Source organism: Acomys minous, assembly GCF_964271855.1.
Source record: "Acomys minous genome assembly, chromosome: 10".
In the NCBI taxonomy this organism is placed as follows: Eukaryota; Metazoa; Chordata; class Mammalia; order Rodentia; family Muridae; genus Acomys; species Acomys minous.
Window position 1 is genome coordinate 6763663 of NC_140491.1, and position 22763 is coordinate 6786425.

A 22763-nucleotide genomic window follows, 5' to 3' on the forward strand; every position below is an offset into this window, starting at 1 on the left:
CAGGCTGGCCTCGAACTCACAGAGATCCACCTGTCTCTGCCTCCGGAGTGCTGGGATTAAAGGTGTGAGCCACCACTACCTTGCAATAAACCAACCACTCTTGATGGAGAACTTTAAAGATATCTCCACAGGTGCTTTGTCCTTTATAGGAATGAAATGGCTGCTATGGTGGCAAATGCCTGTAAGCCTAGCAGTTGGAAACAGAAGCTCAAAGCCTATCTGGGTTATGGGGGACCCTGACACTCACAAACTTTGGTCAGTAGTGAACAATACAAAATCAAACAACAGCCGGGGCGGGGGGGTGGTGGTGGTGCACGCCTTTAACCCCAGCAGGCGGACCTCTGTGAGTTTTGAGGGCAGCCTGGTCTACAGAGTGAGTTCCAGGGCAGCCAGAGCTGTTACACAGAGAAACCCTGCCTCAAAAACAAACAAACAAACAAATAACAAGTACAAACCCTGAGCTGGGGTTGGAGAGAGATGGCTCAGCAGCTACAAATGCTTGCAGCTCTTCCCGAGAACCTGCATTTGGTCCCTAGCTCACAACTGCCTGTAACTCCAGCTCCGTATGTCTTCTTGTGTCCTCCTGGAGCACCTGTACACATGTGGCACACACTCATGCAAGCGCGCGCGCACACACACACACACACACACACACACACACACACACACACACACACATTTTAATAGAGCCAAGATGTGACCAACCTTGCAGAACCTGGTTGAGGAAATTCTTCATCATGTAGATGGCCGTGGTGTCCTCTGTCTTTATATAACTATCTGTGAACCAGCCGTTCTCCGAAATCAAGATTCGAGGGTTGTTATATTCCAGTTTAATCCAGTTCAGCACCTGTCTTAAGTTGAGCGATACGTTTTGTCCCATTTTCATCACGGTGTTCTGTGGCCTGAAGTTGTTGGGCCCAAAGGAAAAGGCAAAGAAGTCAGCGGTGCCCCTCACTTCCTCCTTCTCTGCCTCAGAGAACACGGGCACAGTGGGTGTGGTCTTCATGACCTCGGGGTATTCGCCGTCCCCATGGATGGGCTTGGCGAACCATCCAAGCACCGAGGACATAGAGTGTTGGCAGTTGACCACGTCCTCCGCGTTTTCTGTTCTGTTCGGTTCTATCCAGTGGGACCCCAAGGTGATAGACAGCCAGCCCTTCTGGCCAGGGCGGAAGTTTCGGTCGTAGTTATGCCACACTTTTGAATGAGCCTGGTGGGAAGATAGCATTGGCTTTTACTGTTCTTACTCACTGGGGGTTGTAACATGATTAGTAAATCCCGGACAGTTCAAAATGCTTTTTTTATTTTCACTATTACATTTACTTATTTACTTATGTGTGTGTATGTGTTTGCATGCCGCGTGCCAAGGCAAACATGTCCAGGTCAGAGGACACCCTTGGGGAGTTGCTTTTCTCCTTCCACCGTGTGGGTTCTAGAAAAGCAAACTCACACCATCAGGCTTAGCAACAAGCTCATTTACCCAACGACCACGTGGATGGTCCCAATACCCAGCTTTTTTTTCGTGAAGTCTGGAGGTTAAATTCAAGTTCTCACGCTAGTGTGGCAAGCACTTTGCTGACTGAGATGTCACCTCAGCCCCTCACTTTGGTCCTGCTGTGGAAGTCCAGGACAGTGCAGGCTGCATAGTCTGTAGATGAATGAATACCAGCCAATGAAGTAGGCGTGTTAAGGGTAGGATGCAGTAGCACTGTAACTAACTTTAGAACAATGTCTGGCATACATAGGTTAAGCTTTACATCAGCCTCAGATGCATCAGCCACCACACCCGGCTCAGCTGTGGTCTCTTATAGCAGGACCTATACCAGTTTCTGGTCTATTTAATTGGCATTTACTCAATGCCTGCCTTGCTCTGCCCCAAAGGCTGAAACATAGGCTTAGGACCAGGGTCTTGGGAAGGTCTTTATTGGGAAGATAAGAATGAAGTGGGAGGGGATTGTGGTGGCGCACGCCTTTAACCCCAGCACTCGGGAGGCAGAGGCAGGCAGATCGCTGTGAGTTCGAGGCCAGCCTGGTCTACAAAGAGAGTCCAGGACAGCTAAGGCTACACAGAAAAACCCTGTCTCAAAAAACCAAAAAATAAAAAATAAAAAAAAGAGGGAAACCAACTCCTGAAAGGAGTCTTCTGATCTCACATGTGCATTGTAGTATACACAGAACGCTATCTCCAATGAACGAACGAATAAATAAATGATTAAAAGCAGCTAACAGAAATTAACCAGCCTAATAGGAAAGAACAGGAAGTGGGTGTCTTCAAAATAGCTCGCTATTGACTCGGTGGTTATAAGATGCCTTAGGTTGTGATAAGATCTTGGTCACTTCAGCATTTAAATGGGAGCCCAGGCAGCTTAGAAGGCTAGGTCTGCACTTTTGCACCTCATTTTGCAACCCGGGTTTCTGGATACTCGTGGCCATAGCCCAAGGTGACCTTCGTGTCCCGTCCCCCTCCCGCACCCCAACCCCGCCACGCGCCCTTGTCTCTTGCCCCGTGGCTGCTGTTTGCACAGGCTATCGAGGAGGTAACTCGGGTTATCTTTGCTCCGGAGTGAAGACAAAGATACTTCTCATTTGAGAACAGGGGCGAGGCTCTCTGTGCAGCTCCTGTGGTTATGGCTTGACTCCCTTTGCTGAGCAATAGGGGGAAAGTTTTGCCCTGACGCGGTCCGTTTGACCCGAATCTTGTAGGTGTGTGGATGGACGACACCCACAAGGATCTGTAAGAACGAAGCAAAAGGGACCACAGCCGGGACCAGGCCACTCCGCACAACCCCCTGTGGCTTTCCAGGGCTACCCTCTGTCCTGCCGAGGCCGTGTACCTTTGGAATGATTGATTGGAGGGCGCGCCAACCTTTGTTCTTTAGACTCAGTAGCTTGACCGGGACCGAGGTGCCTTTTGCTTCGGAGCCAGCTCTTGGGACTCATTACCCATGAGGGACAGCAGGGGTCCCAACATCTTACCCTTATTCCGGCCCCTCCCATGTCTCCTTGAGTCCCTCAGAAGTCCAGGCTGATAAATGGGTGACAGGAAACAAGTAAGATAATAAAACGAAGATGGAGAGGTTAGGGGTCAGGGTGACATGGAGGGACGCTAGTGCAAAGGATGACTTGAAGGCAGACGGTGGCATCTGAGAGCGTTAAGGGGCTCCTGGTCATTTGAAAAGTTAATCTCCTGCTTGTTAGGGGTGGGAGGGAGGAGTTGCGGACAGATGGCTGTGGTCAAGATATTTTGTTTACATGCATGAAACTGAAGAATAAGTAAAAGATACTCAAAAGGCGTGGTGGCGCACACCTTTAGTGTCAGCACTCGGGAGGCAGAGGCAGGCAGATGTCTGAGTTTGAGCCTAGCCTGGCCTACACAGCAAGTTCCAGGACAGCCTGGGCTACATAGAGAAACCCTGTCTGGAAAAACAAAAGGTACATTGAGTAGAACTGGAGAGATGGACTTAAAGGTTAAGAACACATACTGCCTGCCCTTCCAAAGGACTCAGGTTCGATTCCCAGGACCCACACGGTAGTTCACAGACATCTATAACCCCCGTTTAGGGGATCTGGTTTTCTGACACCAGACAGCAGGTGGTATATAGATGTCTGTGCAGGCAAGACACTCATACATATAAAGTAAAATGGTTATTTATATAAACATTTATATAAATGTATTTATTTATTTGTGTGTGTGTACACAGGTGCTTAAGTGTGTGCATGCGTAAACACACGGATCAGAGGACAGCTTGCAGCAGTCCATTCTCCCCTCCCGTCATTTGCACCCTGAGGACCGAACTCAGGTCTCAGGACTGGCAGCAAATGCCTTTTACCCACTGAGCCCTGCGTAGCCTGTTTCTAAGAATTGCTTTTGAATGTTCCCAAATCACTGTTCACTCATCTTGCCCGTTCGTATGAGTGTTCTTTGACCATCTGCTGCCAAACCTTGACAGCTCTGTTTGTAGAGAAATTGTCCTTGAGCATGATATAAATATGTCCCTCACTTATGTGCTCCAGTTGGGGAAGTGACCCTGGTTTTGAACTCAAAACCTGAGCTCTGCTTCTGGTTCTGCTGTTACTGAGGCTTATGGCCTTAACAAATCGTTCCCTCTCAGAGTGCTCAGTTGCTCAGTTGCTCCACTCATTATAGTGAGCTGAAACTGAGCACCCCGCCAGACACCCCAGAGAACTGCTGCACAGCAGAGAGCTGTAGGTGACCCACAGTTGGTCCAGAATGCTAAAAAGTCGCAAGTCAACTCTCAGCAGGCTTACGCTGACATGGTGGCACACCTGTCCCACCAGCCCAGAGAATCTAAAACTTAAGGTCAGCCTTAGCTACAAGTGAGTTCCAGGCCACCTTGTGCTGAATGAGATTTAAAAAATTGAAACCAGCTGGGCGTGGTGGCACACTCCTGTAATCCCAACCCTTGGGAGGCAGAGGCAGGTGGATCACTGTGAGTTCGAGGCCAGCCTGGTCTACAAAGTGAGTCCAGGACAGCCAAGGCTACATAGAGAAACCCTGTCTTGAAAAAAACAAACAAATGCCAAGGCTAACACAAAAAGACCTTGTCTTCAAAACAAAACAAACAAACAAACAAAAAAACCAAAACAAAAAAAGAAAGAAAGAAAGAAAAAAGAAAAACCAAACAAACCAACCAACCAAACAAACAAAAAACCCTACATGCCTTTAATTCCAGCACTCAGGAGGCAAAGGCTGGTGGATCGCTGTGAGTTCAAGGCCAGCCTGGTATACAGAACGAATTCCAGGACAGCCAGGGCTACACAGAGAAACTGTCTTTTTTTTTTTTTAAAGATGTATTTGTTTCCTATTATGTATACAGGGCTCTGGCGGCATATACACCCACAGACCAGAAGAGAGCATCAGATCACATTATAAATGGTTGTAAGCCACCATGTGGTTGCTGGGAATTGAATTCAAGACCTCTGGAAGAGCCAGTCAGTGCCCTTAACCTCTGAGACATCTCTCCAGCCAGAGAAACCAAAAAATACAAAACAAAAATGCCAAAGCCCCCCACCCCCTGAAAGAACAAGTTGGAAGTGCCTCCCTCCCCTCCCGAGCGCTGTGACTGCAGGTGTGTGGCACTGCGGCCATACATACTCAGCTATTACGTCATCCTGGGAAGATGGCACCACTTTTCCAGTTTTGCATTTTCTATATGTTTCGGGAATCCAGACTCTCTAGGAAGCTCACAGAGCCTTTGCCAGCAAATCCTCCCACCCAAACTGGAAAGCTACATGGTTGTCCAAGTGCCTAGCGCAGCATGTAACGCAGATGGGGAAATCCCTGAGCCTCTTTCCTAGAACCAGTCATGCTGGCTTTTGACATTTTCCTTAGGGGTGGCAGAGGCCACATGAATCCCTCAGGGCACCCCTGCATTAACTCTTCCCAGGATGACGGTGGTCTTCACACCACTGTCAGTGTCAGTCACAAAGGGCAGGGATGCAGTGTCTGCACAGCATTTAACACAACACCTCCCTAGCCGGGCAAGGTGACACACTGTCATCCCCATTTTAGAGGGCAGGAAGCCAAGGGGTGGAGGAATTAGGTACTCTGTCTCAGTTACCAAATAAATCAAGTGGAGGCTACCTTGCTTCAGTTCTTGGCTGTCGCCTGACGTTTAGAGAATAATTTACTAATTAAATTCTTGTTTTGTTTTGAGAAAGGCTCTCTTTATATAACACCAGCTGGGTTGGAAATCGATACGTAGGACCAGGCTGTCTACTCACAGAGATCTGTCTGCTTCTTCTTCCCAAGTGCTGGGATGAAAGGGGTGTGGCCCCACGCCCTGTTTGGATGAAGATGCTGAAAACGGAAAAGATAAGTGACTTGCCCAATCTCAGTGATAAGGCTAGAACCAGATAGAAGTCATTCAGTTTCTAGTTCATTGCAAGGATATCGCACAAATTTAGTTATGTGCCTTTGAAGTATGCTTTTGTCTCTGAGACCGGTACATATGGATATGGCACAAACGTGAGAGAGGGACCGCTGAGAGAATCTCTAAGAAACATAGCAAGAAAAGCCACCCAAGAACCAGAGCTTTGACTGAGCATTCTGCCTTAGCAGGTGGGCACCTCCTTAGCACCCAGTCACAAGGAGAACCTATGGGACTGCTGCCTTCTGCTTTGTGTCTCCTTAAACTTATACATACATCAGCAAAAGCACGTTTATATAAGTATTTTTCTTTGAGACAGGGTCTCACTATGTAGCCCTGACTGTCCCAGAGCTCCCTATATAGTCCAGGCTGACCTTGAACTCACAGAGATCCACCTGCCTCTGACTGATTTGGGCATACATCACCACGCCTGGCAACAAATACTTATTTTTAAAATGTAAGGCACCATGGTAGACACATAGAGAAAGGTGAACAGCATAGGCCTTGGCTTCAGGGGCCATCTGGCAGCTACAGCAGTAAGCTCAAGAGAATGGCTCATTCCCATCACTCTTGTATGTTCTGCACATAACTGAGAACCGAGGGAAGGAGATCTGCTCAGTTGCTGGAGCGCTTGTCTCACTTGAACAAAGCTCTGGGCTGGATCTCTAGTCTACAAACCCCAGCATGGTGGCCCACACCTGTAATCTCAGCACAGGGGAGTTTGGGGTTAGAAGTTCAAGGTCAGCCTTCACTCTACAGTGAGTTCCAGGACAACAGCCAGGGAACAGGAGACATAGCTTAAATGTTAAAGTAGATAGATGATAAATAGACAGACAGACAGACAGACAGACAGATAGATAGGTAGATGATAGATGGATGGATAGATAGATAGATAGATAGATAGATAGATAAATAGATAGTTGTGGTGGGGCAGGCCTTTAATGCCAGCACTCTGGAAGTGGAGTCTCTGTGAGTTTGAGGCCAGCCTGGTCCACATAGCGTAAAATAAAAATAAAATAAATATAAATAAAATAAAAACCAAAATATCAAATTAATTAATCCTAGCACTTGGGAGGCAGAGGCAGGCAGATCTCTGTGAGTTTGAGGCCAGCCTGGTCTACCAAGTGATCCAGGACAGCCAGGGCTACACAGAGAGACAAACGAGGAGGGGGCCACAAATCAAGAGACTAGTTAGAAGCAGTGTCTGTCTGGGAGTTGGACTGTTTTATGTGTTTGTTCCTGCAGATTTTCCAAACTTCTAAAAATCTCAAAAGGAAAAAAAAATATAATGCACATTATAAACTGCATAGGGTGTGTTTTTCACCCAGAGAAAACATGTTGATGTTCAAAATAAGGCAAAAGAAGGAGGCTGCGATGCACGCTGGGGTAACATGAAAGAGAATCCAAAAACAGTAAAGCCCAGGCCTTTATTTAAGATTTAGGCCATAATCTCTGGTTAAGATAGGAGGCAGGAGGGACCAGGGATACATTCCTTTCTCTGCCCATCCCACTCCACCTTAGCTTTTGGAGACAGGGTCTTGCTATGTAGTGTTGGCCTGCCTAGAACCCGCTGTACAAACCAGGTTAGCTGCCTCTGCCTCAGCCTCCTGAGTGGCAGTCCTCACATGCCTGGCATTGTAACACCTTCCCATTAAAACGCCCAACATTAACTGATCCCTGCTTCCACCCACTTCTGGGTTCTCCCAGAAAATTTTCAAATGACACCATCAGCTCACTCAAGGACCACGTTAGGGTAGTTCTGTGATCCGCTGGGGACTGACTGATAAACTAGAAGGCTGTAGGCTAGGCTAAGCATCCCTGGCTCGACATTGCCCAAGGTGCTAGTGCTCAGTGGTTTGAACGAAACCTTAGGACGTCATTATTATTGTTGTTGTTACTATTGTGTGTGTATGCTCCTGAGTGGGGTGCGTGCGCCTGTGGTGTACGCACACATGTGTCCAGGTGCTGTGCGCATGTACCCACACAGAGGCCAGAGGAGGACATAAATGTTTTACCCTCTCTCTCTGCTTTATGACAGTCTTTCACTGAACTTGAAGGTAAGCTGGTGGCCAGCAAGCTCCAGTAGTCCTCCTGTCTCCACCTCCTCCCCCATAGCGCTGCAGTTACAGGCGCCAGCACAGCCACGCCTGGCATTTTACCTGGGTGCTGAGATGCCAACTCTTGCTTGCACAGCAAGTGTTCTTTCCCACCGAGCCATCGCTACAGCCCTTCTGTATTTCTTTAGACTTTTTTCTTTGTTTGTTGCTGTTGTTTGTTTTGAGATAGAGTATCACTGTGTAGCCCTGGCTGAACTCACTATGTAGACCAGGCTGGCCTCGAACGCACAGAGATCCACCCGTCTCTGCCTGGGATTAGAGGCGGTGCACCACGTCTAGCCCGTGGCCTGTTTTCTGATGTTGAGGGTTTGTTCTCCAAGATTTCATGGTAAATGACTTAGTGCAGGGTGAAGTCCCCTCAAGTCACGTTTTCAAAGCATCAATACCATTTCCGTGACGTGTAGTAGTTTTGACTTCTAGCAGGTTTATTCTGCACGTATGAGAGTGTTCAAAGCTGTTCAGGTCAGACTGCACTGTTATTGTATGATCATTCGTAATTGTAGTTATTGGAACTCTTATTGATCATTCACTGAAGCTTAACCTTTTCTACTTAATGGTTAGAAAGAGTAAACATCATGAAGGTTTTGTTTTGTTTTGTTTTGTTTTGAAACAGAGTTTCTCTGTATAGCCTTAGCTGTCCTTGGCTTTAGACCAGGCTGGTCTCAAGCTCACAGCAATCTTCCTGCCTCTGTCTTCCAAGTACTGGGATTAAAGGCGTGCGCCACCACCGCCCGGCTTTTTGGTTGAATTACTATCTTACAATTTTCCCAAAGAAGAAAATTCTTCCTTGAAGAATGAGATCTCCTGTTAAGGTTGCAAAGATGGCTCGGTGGTTAAGAACACACTTGCGATGGCTGGTAGCCGTGCACACCTTTACTCCCAGAATTTAGGAGGCAGATCTCTGTGAGTTTGGGGTCAGCCTAATCAACAGAGTAGGTTCCAGGGCAGCCAAAGCTATGCAGAGAAACCCTGTCTTGAACACCCCTATCCCCCAAAAAAGGAACACACTTGCCACACAACCAGGAGGACCTGAGTTTAGCCCAGCACTCACGTGAGGACCAGCTGGGTGTGTTCACACCAACACTGTCCTGTGTAGACAGAGACTAAAGGATAGCTGGGGCTTGCAGGCTCAGGGAGAGACACTGCCTCAAAGGAATATGGTGGGAAATGATGAAAAGGACACTCAAGCCCTCCTCTGCCCTTCCTTTGAGCACTACATTGATTTGTCAATGTTGGTGGGGAGATTAGCCGGGCGAGATTTAGAGCTGATATTTAATCCACTTCAGTGTGCCTCCCACACCTGCAGCCTTCCTGATGTTTCAGACAGAAGTTTTGGCAGTATGTGGGTGAAGGAAAATGAATAAATCATGGGGATGAGGCTTTTCACAGTTGCTCTTGTGGTATTAATAGTAACTTCTGTTTAAGAATTTCAACAGCAGCCGGGCATGGTGCATGCCTTTAATCCCAGCACTCAGGAGGCAGAGGCAGGGGCATCTCTGTGAATGTGAGGCCAGCCTGGTCTACAAAGGGAGTCTAGGACAGCCAAGGCTACACAGAGAAACACTGTCTCAGTAAAAAAAAAAAAAAAAAAGGAAAAAAAAATTTCAATGGCACCTTTAAGGGAAAAAAAACCATATAAAGACAGTGTACCTGGCTGCCTGAGGAGTTCAGGAAGCTGTTAGCTACTATACTCAGGTCCTCTGCAAGAGCAGTGAGTGCTCTTAACTGCTTAGCTACCTCTCCAGCCACTCTCTCTGTGGGGCTGCTTTGTTTTGTTTTAAAATTTTTTAAACATTTTATTTGGCTTTTTGAGACAGGGTCTCATGTAGCTCAGGCTACCTGTGCAGCTGTAATCTTGAACTCTTGCTTCTTCTGCCTGCACTTCCCAAGTGCCGGGATTACAGGCACATCCCACCACACACACACATCAAAAGTCAGCAGCCGGCCGTGGGGATTACAGGCACATCCCACCACACACACACATCAGAAGTCAGCAGCCGGCCGTGGGGATTACAGGCACATCCCACCACACACACACATCAAAAGTCAGCAGCCGGGCGTGGGGATTACAGGCACATCCCACCACACACACAAATCAGAAGTCAGCAGCCGGGCGTGGGGATTACAGGCACATCCCACCACACACACATCAAAAGTCAGCAGCCGGCCGTGGGGATTACAGGCACATCCCACCACACACACAAATCAGAAGTCAGCAGCCGGGCGTGGGGATTACAGGCACATCCCACCACACACACACATCAAAAGTCAGCAGCCGGCCGTGGGGATTACAGGCACATCCCACCACACACACAAATCAAAAGTCAACAGCCGGCCGTGGTGGCGCCCACCTGTAGTCCCAGCACTCGGGAGACAGAGGCAGGTGGATCTTTGTGAGTTCAGGCCAGCCTAGACTACAAAGTGAGTCCACGACAACCAAGGCTACACAGAGAAACCCTGTCTCGAACCCCCCCCGAAATATTTTAATTTTGTGTCATATACCCAACATATGCCCGGCATAATGTGAGCTTCTCCAACAATGATGCAAAGAAATAACCTGACAATGTCCTCAAAGAGGTAGGAAAATAGGGAGGAAATATAGACTTATTTCAAGCTCAGGAAAGGCTTGACCTGGAGTAGGCTTTCCCAACATGCCCTGCCCTAAATGCCTCTGTCACAGTGTGAAGCAATCTCTTGATCCCTAAGGAATTTCAGAGAGCATGTCAGCATTTGTGTGCTGCTGCACACAAAACAGTGTTGACACAGGTTACATTTTAGAGAAAACTATGTTACTGAAGACTGTAGTGCAAAGTTCATTTAAAAGAAGTTTAGTGTCAGGGAGATGGCTCAGTAGGTAAAGGGGGGTGTTGCGAAGCCTGGTGGCGTGGGTTTGACCTCAGAGACCCGCAAATGAGAATGAAAAAACTATTCCCCTAGGCAGTCCACTGACCTTCACACTGGAGTCACAGCACGTGAGCAGCCGCACCCCAACACACACAGAAGTCTTCTTGCCTTTTTTTGTCCTTTTTTTTTTTTTTTGAGACAAAGTCTCTTTAATGAACTATCTAACTCTGACTCTCAAGTGCTGAAATTAAGGGTGTGTGTTACCATGTCAGGCGTACACTATAAAGCAGTGGTGGCGCACGCCTTTAATCCCAGTGCTCGGGAGGCAGAGGCAGGAGGATCGCTGTGAGTTCGAGGCCAGCCTGGTCTACAAAGTAAGTCCAGGACAGCCAAGGCTACACAGAGAAACCCAGTCTTGAAAAACTAAAACCAGCCAAACAAACAAAACAGCATTTTGGGGCATATTTTCATGTTTATTTTTAGAACTAAATGTACACTAAAATGCTGTTTGTTTGTATGAGACAGGATTTTTCTATATAACTGCCCTGGCTATCCTGGAACTCACTTTTTAATTTTTATTTATTTTATTTTATTGGTTTATTTATTTATTTTTCTCAAGACAGGGTTTCTTTGTGTAGCCGTGGCTGGCCTCGAACTCACATCAATTCTAACTGCTTCTGCTTCCTGAGTGCTTGGATTAAAGGTGTGCGCCACCATGCTTGACTCAATAAAGTGCTTTAAAATTTTTTTATATTCAGTGGTGTTTTCTACGCCAGGCATATGTACTTTGGTTTTTGTTGTTGTTGTTGTTGTTACATCTATTTGTGTATGTGTGTGTGCGTGCACACGCACCCTCGGATGCCATGGTGTAAATGTGAGGGTAAACAGACACCTTGTGGGAGTTGGTTGTCTTTTTCCACTGTACAGGTTTTCAGCGATTGAATTTAGGTCACCAGGCTTGGCAGTAAGCACCTTACCTGCTGACTCATCCTGCTGTTGCCATCCCCCCCATTAAAATTTTTTTTGATATAGAGTCTTACCATTTAACTCAGGCTGGTTTCAAACTAATAATTTTTCTGCCTCAGCATCCTAAGTGCTGAAGTTATAATCATGCAACACCATACCCAGCCTTTTTGTTGTAGGGGGAGCATTTGGACACAGAATCTCACTATACATTTCTGGCTGTCCTGACCAACTCACTCTGTGTAGACCAGGCTGGCCTCAAACTCACAGAGATCCACCTGCCTCTGCCTCCCAAGTGCTGGGACTAAAGGCATGCGCCACCATGCCCAACTTACAAAAACAGTTTTTAAGACTTGTTTTTGAAATTCTGTGTATATATGTGTCTTTCCCACTGTGTGTAAGTGCATGTGAGTGCAGGAAGAGGCACTGATCTCTTAGAATTGGAGTTACAGGCGATTGTGAATCATGCAACATGGGTGCTTGGAATTGAACTGAGTCCTTTGCAAGAGTGCTCTCCACCACTGAGAGTCCCCTCCTAAAAACAGGAAGCAGAATTTTAAAAAAGTAAGTATGGCCGGGTGTGGTGGCACACGCCTTTAATCCCAGCACTTGGGAGGCAGAGGCAGTCGGACTGATGAGAGCTGGAGGCCAGCCTGGTCTATAAATAGTCCAGGACAGCCAAGGCTACACAGAGAGACCCTGTCTCAAAAAAACAAAAACAAACAAACAAAAGAATTAAGTATTGTGTCTTCTTTGAAGATAAGATAGCATACAAGTTAACTTATAGGTTGAACATGCACCTTACAGGGAACGTGACAATCTCCTTGAGGCAATGCTACATCACAACCATCTTTCGTTTGTTTGTTTGTTTGTTTGTTGTTTTTGTTTGTTTTTCGAGACAGGGTTTCTCTCTGTTAGCCTTGGCTGTCCTGGACTCACTTTTGTAGACCAGGTTGGCCTCGAACTCACAGCGATCTGCCTGTCTCTGCCTCCCAAGTGCTGGGATTAAAGGCGTGCGCCACCACCACCCAGCTACAACCATCTTTCTGTGCCCCCGTCCTTGTCAGGTTTCACCTGACCACTCGTCCAGTACATTACAAGTCGCTGCTAATTGAGAAGTGGAGGAAAGGGGAGGACTGTTGACATCTGTGACGCATTTGGCAGCGTCTGGAGACACTTTGGGTTGTCACGAGTCTGTAGCAGGGCTGGGCTCAGGCTGAGGAATTAGAGGTCGAGGAGATTTGTAACAGGCAGAGGCCAAGGAGTTGCTGACCATTGTTGATTGCACAGGATAGTCCATCACAACAAAGAGTTGCCCAGCCCCAAATGTCAATAGCTCTGAGGTTGAGAAATCCTCACACTGTGTCAACAGTGTATGTCTAATGAAAGATAACATTTCAAAGCCACAAGATGGTCTCAGCTCCCATGGGCGCCAGCCGTGCATTGTGGAGCAATAAGATGAGTGGGGGTTGGCTTATAAGCAGACTCGTACCCCCAAACCCCCAGGCTGTTCACTCAGAGGCTCCAACATGCTCCGCGCTAAGGGGCAAATTTACCAACTTAGATTATTATTTGTATTTATTGACTTAAAGATAGAATGCCATTATTGCATTGATTAATTCATGTGAACTCTTGGGGTTTTGATGACCAAAGAAAGAAAAACACCTATGTAAACCAACTATCTAGGAAACTTTACTTTGTTTTTGTTTTGTTTTCTGAGACAAGGTTTCTCTGTGTAGCCTTGGCTGTCCTGAACTTGGTCTGTAGAACAGTCTGGCCTCGAACTCACAGAGATCCAACTGGCTCTGCCTCCCAAGTGCTGGGATTAAAGGCATGCGCCACCACAGCCGGGCCTGAAACTTTGCTGTTGATTTTGAAAATTACATTGTATTTATTTTGAGGACAGGTGAGTATCTGTGTGGCTTGTGTGTGTGTGTGTGTGTGTGTGTGTGTGTGTGTGTGTGTGTGTGTAGGTGCATGCCACAGACCTTATGTGGAGGTCCCCTTCTTCCACCAGGCCATTAGGTGCCTTTACCAGCTGAGCCATCTTGCTAGCCCCATGTGTTTATTTATTTGGAGACAGCTTCTTGCTATGTAGCCCAGGCTGGCCTTGCTCTCACAATCTTCCTGCCTCCGCCTCCTGAGGGCAAGGACTAATTAGCATTGCCATGCCCGCCTGACTGTTGGACTTTAAAAAACTAATCTCTTTTTTAAAAATGTATTCATTTAACTTTGAGACAGGGCTTCTTTGTTGCCCTGGCTGGCCTGGAACTCCATGTAGAACAGGCTGGCCTCAAATTTACAAAGAACTGTTAGGATTAAGGGCACATCCCACCAAGCCCAGCTTAAGGCTTTCTTCTAGAAAAGAGAAAACACCACCAGCCCCTAAGCAGGAGCAGATATGAAGGAGAGAGGAAAAGGGTCCTCTGAGGATGTCCCAGTTGCTGAGTCAGCCGGGAAATTGCTGCTTTTTGCTTAAAGCTAACTTGAATTCGATTTGTCACATGCAACCAACAACATCCTGACTAATACACCACCAGATTAATATCAGCAATATTTCAAGAATTAGCAACAATACAATGAAACAGGAAGATTGAATTTGACATTGGTTCTTTATTACAAGGATTAAGTTAGAGGGGTTGGAAAGATGGCTCAGCTGTTAAGAGCACTGGCTGCTCTTCCAAAAGACCCAGGTTCAACTCTCACCACCCACATGGCAGTTCAACACTGTCTGAAACTCTGGCACCCTCATACAGACAGGCATGTAGGAAAAAAATGCACATTAAAAAAATGAGTGGTGGAGCCGGGCGTGGTGGCGCACGCCTTTAATCCCAGCACTCGGGAGGCAGAGGCGGGTGGATCGCTGTGAGTTCGAGGCCAGCCTGGTCTACAAAGTGAGTCCAGGACAGCCAAGGCTAACACAGAGAGACCCTGTCTCAAAAAACCAAAAATAAAAAATAAAAAAATGGTGGTGGTTTCAGATGATATGACTGTGGTAAGTCCACAGAAGGTACTGTTACCCCTGAAGTGGTAACTGTCTCCCCCCCTCCCCCCAGACAGGGTTTCTCTGTGAAGCCTTGGCTGTCCTGAAACTCTTTTGTAGACCAGGCTGGCCTCGAACTCACAGAGATCCGCCTGCCTCTGCCTCTCGAGTGCTGAGATTAAAGGTGTGTGCCACCATGCCCGGCGGTAACTAACTGTCTTAAAACAGGTTTTTCATGATGTTGGATGGGAAAAGCAGGGCTTTCAAAGGCTCTTTATCTGGCTAGAACACACAGAAGATTAGCAAGGGAAACCCGGCCACTATCAACAGCCCGCTATGACTGCCTGTGTATGCTTCCAGAGGGTGATACAGTAGTGGGATGAGAGAGTGTGGCCAGAAAGACAGTTTGAAGGGCGGGTAACAAATTAAAGCCGGGCGGCGGTGGCGCATGCCTTTAATGCCAGCACTCGGGAGGCAGAGGCAGGCAGAACTACAAAGTGAGTCCAGAACAGCCAAGGCTACACAGAGAAACTCTGTTTCAAAACCCACCCTCCCCCCCAACCCCCCCCCAAAAAAAAACAAACTGAGAGAAACTTCTCAAGATCATTCTAGAACTAAAATGACTCTAGCAGTCATACAGTTTTCCAAACCTCTGAGGAGTGGAGAATAAAACATCCTCTGGTCACACAGCAATTGAGTTTGTTTTTTTGTTTTTGTTCTTGTTTTTTTCAAGACAGGGTTTCTCTGTGTAGCCATGGCTGTCCTGGACTCACTTTGTAGAGCAGGCTGACCTCAAACTCACAATGATCCACCTGCCTCTGGCTCCCAGTGCTGGGATTAAAGGCATGTGTCACCACCGCCCGGCCAGCATTTGAGTTTTAAGTTAGTTTTATATTATTATTATTATTATTATTATTATTATTATTATTATTATTATTATTATCTTATTTTTGGTTATTTAAGACAGAGTTTCTCTGTGTAGCATTGGCTGTCCTAGACTCACTTTATAGATCAGGGTGGCCTCGAACTCACAGCGATCCACCTGCCTCTGCCTCCTAAGTGCTGAGATTAAAGGCCACCACGCCCAGCAGTATGGGTTTTTGAAGTAAAAACTAATTCTAAAAATGCTTCTCCTAGGTCACAAGGAGAAACAATATTCTGTTGTGGCATAAAATATCAAATCAATCTTTTTTTGTTGTTGTTAAAGAAAGGCCTGAGAGGAGACGTGTGCGGATCAAGTTCACTCCAGGCTACTGAAGCGTTGCGAGATTTCTCTCTGGTGTGATAGGTCACTGGGTTATGCAGTGAATTTCACTGTCTGACTGATTTCAAGGGACTCCTTAGGCCATTTATCTAGGCTGGTGGTTTAGAAATGTTAAGGGTGTTGGAGAAATGACTTGGGGAATCATGATCGTTTAAGGATGAAATCCTCAGAGATGGCTCAGTGGACCACGGCGCTTGGAGTGTAGTCTGATGACCCGAGTTTGTTCCTGGGGACCCACATGGTGTGAGGAGAAAACCAGCTCACGAAGGGTGTTCTCTGACCTCCACAAGTGTACTGTGGCATGTGCACAAGGGTTGGTGTGAGGGTGACCTGTGTGTTTCAATACATTCTCTCTCTCTCTCTCTCTCTCTCTCTCTCTCTCTCTCTCTCTCTCTCTCTCACACACACACACATACACACACACACACACATACACATACATACAGTCATGCATAAATGTAATAGAAAACTTGGGGGCAAAGTTAGAGCTAATGAAGTAGAGGAAAAGGGAAAACACAAAAATATAGCATATTTTACAGCTATTTTGGATACAGCAAACAGGCTTGAAATCATAGTGCAATCTGCCTCTTGCTAAGGGAAGATGCAATTGAAGCCAACAGAATAAGCCTACAAGATATATATTAATATGAATCCAGAATATCCAAGAGAAAAAAAAGGGTTAAATGGAGAAGTTTTATGTTCCTGGACACTTTTCTTTCTACATAGTTGAAATTTTGATTCCTTACAAGTTAAGTTATTTCCTCTAGCACACTCTTAAGGTGTTATCAATAATTTCCTCCCATCTTAAAGATGTAACAAGTATTTAGAGTAACCTTTCTCAAGTGAGCTATTTATCCCAGAAGTTAAATCCGATTTCAGATGCCAGCCGCCCATAAGGCTGTGTCTCTCCAGAGTTCCTCGATTACTCTTTAATAAAAAAAGATTTAACTCAGCACTCGGGAGGCAGAGGCAGGCGGATCGCTGTGAGTTCGAGGCCAGTCTGGTCTACAAAGTGAGTCCAGGACAGCCAAGGCTACACAGAGAGACCCTGCCACGAAAAACCAAAACCAAAACCAAACCAAACCAAAATTTAAAATAAAGAGCACTTAATTATGTTGCCAGTCATAAATCTTATGTTCATAGCAGCTGCATTTTACCCTGAACCATGGCTAAGTTATTTCATCTCACTGGGCCTCAGTTCCCTCAACTTTAAGATAAGAATAATAAAAATGAGGGCCTGTTTCATGGTTCTTACGAGGGGCATAGGAGTTACAAAAAGTGCTGCCCTTCACCTGTGGTGCCCAGTAGAAACTATTGTTTTCATGCACTTTCATTATTGCCTTAATTCATAGAACACTTCCCGGCATAAACTCTGGCTTCTGAAGCATACTATTTTAAACACCTCCCCCTCAGCAGGGCCTAGTATTCCCATTTATTTTTATGTTACTGGTTTCGTTTAGCTCCCAACACATGCCATCTGACCTGTTTTGACATGTGGCACATGCAATGCCAAATGTGAGGTGCAAATCATTTCGTTTTCTGGATTCAGTGTGCACAACAGGTGGGCTACCATCAGTCCCCCTTACTGTGGTTAAGGACCAGGAAGAACAGGAGCAGCAAATTCATACTGAGAATGATTTACATTAACATTATTCTGCAACCAGGACGCACGGGCAGAAAAGAAACACAACCTCTAGATGTATAAAGTGCTGCTTTCCCACAGAATAAAACTAGGCTCCCACTCTCATGTCCAACCACATAACTATGTGTTTTTAAAATGGCCTTAAAGTGCAACTGTGAAGGAAACTAACTAAATTAACATATTATTAATACCAGCCTTGGAAAATGAAACATATCCCACTGGAAATATAAAATTGGAGGACAGAATTTGTAAGTCAGCATAAACTCGGTGGTGTTGATTTTCAATAGGCTGCCCCTTAAACAGACTGTTTCTTTTCGCCCCAACCCTATGGTCTGAGCTTTTGTGAGAAGCTATACATACCTTGATCAGGTTGTGTGCCACAGTGTAGACAGCTGTTAAATTTCCCTTCTCTCCTGGCGCATGCATACCTGTGCCAAACCCATGCCAAGCAACGAGGTAAGGGTTGTGAATTGTAATCCAGTATTTGACACGGTCTCCAAAGGTCTGGAAGCAGTATGTGGCATAGTCATTGAAGAGATCGATCGTAGTTGCATTTTTCCAGCCCCCGTGTTCTTCCTGTAGCGTCAAAGGCAAATCCCAATGGTACAAGGTAACGATCGGCTTAATATTCCTAAGTAACAGCGAGTCCAGAAGTGCGTTGTAGTATTGCAGACCTTTCTCGTTCACGGTTGCTACTGTTCCATTGGGGAACAACCGTGGCCAGGAGATTGAGAACTGATAAAAAGAAACTCCTAAAAAATCCAGAGCCATCAAGTCCTTTTCCAGAAAAACGTAACTGTCAGCAGATCTGCCCGCATCTCCCAGGTGTGTGGAGATGAAACGATCCCAGATCGAGGGTCCTCTTCCATCTGCCGTCCAGCTCCCTTCCACTTGAAATGCTCCGGTCCCCACGCCCCAGAAAAAGTTTTTGGGGAAAGTGTCATAGAGGAACAGCTGACTTGCGTTTACGGGACTCACATAATGTTTTTTAGCCCATATGGCTTTCCCGTCTCCCGAGAATCCGGTAACGGCTCGCAGCAGAACGAATGCTGACAGCACCACAGATCCTTGCAGCGCCCTGTTGGACATTGTTTTCCTAGAGCGTGCGCTTCTTTCATCAGAGCTGAAGAAAATCCATTCATTCCCCGGAGACCCTGCTGCACAGACTGTCTTCACTTGCCACTAACTGCTGGACTGTCTTTATCAGCGCTCCAGAAAAAGCCTGTGATTGTAAAGCCCTGTCAATGATTAGCCCGGACCGGGAGACTTAGGATGGGGGTCATGAGAGCCACGCAATTTGAGGGAGGTGGCCTCGTTGCAGTCAACAGCACGTGTCGCTCCTTCTTCTTGGGATTTGGAAAGTCAAACGGATGAAAATGCACCCCTGACACTAACTTGGACGTGTTATACAAACATATGGAAACAATGGCATTTTCTGTGTAGTTGTTCGCACAGCCCAAGATCTTTTCTCAATGTTTTGAACTTTACTTATATACATATATTATTTATTTATTTATTTTGGTTTTTCGAGACAAGGTTTCTCTGTGTAGCCTAGGCTGTCACTTTGTAGACCGGGCTGGCCTCGAACACACAGCGATCTGCCTGCCTCTGCCTCCCGAGTGCTGGGATTAAAGTGTTTTGAACTTTATTGAATAAGGGATCTACTTTTCTATTTTTAGAGCTTGAGTGGCAATTTTAGGAAAAGCAGTTTTATGTACAAGTCAAAATAGCCAGAAATAAATAATTAAAGGCAGGGCATTACACTTCAACCCAAACCATACACACCTAAGAATATTCTTGGTTAAGTTATCTATTTCAAGAAAACTTAGTTGAACATACTGGCTCACACTTTTGGTTCCTGCAGTCAGGACGCTGGAGCAGGGGGATTGCTATGAGTTTAAAAAAGGTCTAAGTTATTTCTATAACTGAAAGCCATAATGGCTATAGAGCAAGACTCCATTTCAAAGAGCCCAAAACCAAAGCAAGAAGCCGGGTACTTTGTGATGAGAGCACTTTTGGAGGGGCGGGGTGGGGGGGCGGGGCCAAGAGGAGCGGCTGTCGACATCATTCTTGGTACAAATGGAATGTGAAGTTAGCCCCGGGCTTCTTGATACTGAGTGTGGAGATAATCTGAGTTTGAGGACTTGTTGGGGCCTATGAATTTAATTTCTTTTGGCAGGTACTAGGGTTCAAACCTGGGGCTTGTGCATGCTAAGCAATGTTCTTCCCTTGGGCTATATTTTTTGTCCTCTTTTTACTTTTACTTTATTTTAATTTTATTTATTTATTTTTTGTTGTTTTTTGTTTTTTGGTTTTTTTTTTTGTTTTTGTTTTCTTGGAGACAGTATTTCTCTGTGTAGTCTTGGCTGTCCTGGATTCCCTTTGTAGACCAGGCTGGCTTTGAACTCACAGCAATCCGCCTGCCTCTGCCTCCCAAGCGCTGGGATTAAAGGTGTGTGCCACCACTGCCAGGCTTTACTTTTGCTTTAAAGCTTGGGTTCATAATGTTGCCCATGAACTTGATATGCAGTGCAAGCTGGCCTTGAACTTGTGGCAATGCCTCTGCCTCAGGCCTTCATCACTACGTCCAGCAAGGTACCTAAAAAGAGAAAAAAAAAACTTTTTCTTTTTGGTTTTGTTTTCAAAACAGGGTTTCTCTGTATAGCCTTGGCAGTCCTGGACTTGCTTTATAGACCAGGCTGGCCTCAAACTCACAGAGACCCACCTGCCTCTGCCTCCCGAGTGTTACCATGCCTGGCTTGAAGAATTTTTTTCTGAAACAGGTTCCTTTTTATTTTATCGTCCAGGCTAGCTTGGAACTTCTAGAGCTCTTCCTGTCTCAGCTTCCTGGTGCTGGGGTTATTGTCATCACCCTGGTGGCTGTGATTTTTTTCTTTTTTTCCAAGACAGTGTTTCTCTGTGTAGCCTTGGCTGGGATTAAAGGTGTGCACCACCATGCTCAGCGGTGCTGTCTCTTTAAAAATGTAAGCTAAGTAATTTTCTTTGTGTGCATGGAATGTTTGTGTCCATGCATACGTATATGAGTGCTCACACTCAGGCCTTCCCATGCAGAGGGCGCAGGAAGACAGGTGTATATATATATGTATGCCTAGAGCCTCTGGAGGTCAGAAAAGGGCATCAACTTCCCTGAACTAGGACGATGAAGGCTGTAAGATGCCACATGAGTGCTGGGAGTCAAACTCAAACCCTTTGCAAGAGCAGCATGTGCTTCAGCCTCAGCAAATGCATCATTAAAAAAAAAAAAGATTTATTTATCTTATGTATGTGAGTGCTCTGTCTGCATATACACCTGCAGGCCAGAAGAGGGCATCAGATCGCATTATAGGTGGTTGTGAACCACCATGTGGTTGCTGGGAATTGAACTCAGAACCTCTGGAAATGCAGACAGTGCTCTTAACCACTGAGCCATCTTTCCAGCCTATACATCTTCTTTTGTTTTGGTTTTGGTTTTTTGGGTTTTTTTTTTTTCGAGACAGGGTCTCTCTGTGTAGCCTTGGCTGTCCTGGACTCACTTTGTAGACCAGGCTGGCCTCAAACTCACAGCAATCTGCCTGCCTCTGCCTCCCAAGTGCTGGGATTAAAGGTGTGTGCCACAATGCCCAGCACATCTTTTTTTTTAATTGAATATATAAAAGAAGAAAAATTAAGCCAGAGATCACCATCCAAACACTATTTGGTAGCAATTGTGAGTATTTTCATATGATTTTGTGTTAGTCACTGTCTGACTCATTCCTGTAAATCATACTGGTTAACTCAGCTATTCAATTCATCTTCACGACACAGTCTACCACCAGGCCCCACCGTCAGTTCTACCCCGAGCACTTAAATGTCTCTGTATATTCTTCGACATGTTAATGACCCCTGCAGAGCACACTAGCCATGGTGGCACATGGGCTGCTTGTCAAAATCCTGTCCTAAACTGGGTGTGGTGGCACACACCTGTAATCCCAGCACTCGGGAGGCAGAGGCAGGCGGATCGCTGTGAGTTCGAGGCCAGCCTGGTCTACAAAGCAAGGTCAGGACAGGCAAGGCTACACAGAGAAACCCTGTCTCAAAAAACAAAAGAAAGCAAAATAAATCAAACCCCAAAATATCCCATTTTCTATGGAATTTGATCAATAAGATCTCAGTAAACACCAAGCCAGAGAGCACCAGCATCTACCTCCCAAACCTTTTAATATCCCTGGCTGACCCTCTTTACCCAGTGAGTTTTCCTGCCCCTCCGGTCCTTCCAGCCCCTGGCAGCCATCACTCTACTTTATGTCTATGAATTTGGCCACTCCGTGAACCTTATATTAGCAGGATAATGGGGCACTTTCCATTTGTATCTAGTTTATTTAATTTAGCATGATCCCAGGGCTGATACATGGCCGGTGCTTCCGCTGCTTCAGCTTTTGAGATAGACTTGCTAGGGTGCCCAGGCTGGCCTCAAATTCCTAAACTCCTCGACTCAGGCTCCAGAGCATATAGGAAGTGCAACCATCAGGTAGGAAACTGCTTAGCTCTCATTTTTAAACGTTTGTTTTTGAGGTGAAGTCATGATATTAGTTCAGGCTGGCTTCAAACTCACTATACAGCCCAGGCTGGTCTCTGTAATTTCTCTCTCTCTGTGTCTCTGTCTGTCTGTCTCTGTCTGTGTCTGTCTCTGTCTGTCTGTCTGTCTGTCTGTTTGTCTGTCTGTCTCTCTGTCTCTGTCTCTGTCTCTGTCTCTCTCTGTCTCTGTCTCTCTCTCTCTCTCTCTGTCTCTTGCTCTCTCACTCTCTTTCTGCTCTGTTTTTCGAGACACGGTTTCTCTGTGTAGCCTTGGCTGTCCTGAGCTTTGTAGACCAGGCTGGCCTTGAACTCACAGAGGTGCACCTGCCTCCGCCTTCCCGAATGCCACCAAGGCATGGCGTCTAATTTCTTTTTAGCTTGCCTTTGTCTGGGATTACAGGTGAACACATTTGTACTTGGTTTCTCTGTCTTTTTTATGGCTAAACATTGCATTGTAGATATACAGCACATTTTATTTATCCACTCATGAACATTTGAACTGTTA

General features: G+C 46.1%; 1 protein-coding gene across 1 annotated transcript in view; it reads right to left on the reverse strand.

The window, feature by feature from the left end:
- Positions 1 to 18939, reverse strand: part of KLB (klotho beta) — a 30121-nt gene extending 11182 nt beyond the window's left edge. Inside the window, exons 1-2 of the mRNA XM_084797588.1 lie at positions 18065 to 18939; positions 706 to 1210 (exon numbers count right to left, since the gene is read on the reverse strand). Coding sequence (XP_084653714.1) covers positions 706 to 1210; positions 18065 to 18793 — 1234 coding nt within the window. The 5' untranslated portion in view covers positions 18794 to 18939. The remainder of the gene's footprint in view (positions 1 to 705; positions 1211 to 18064) is intronic.
- Positions 18940 to 22763: the final 3824 nt, after the last annotated feature.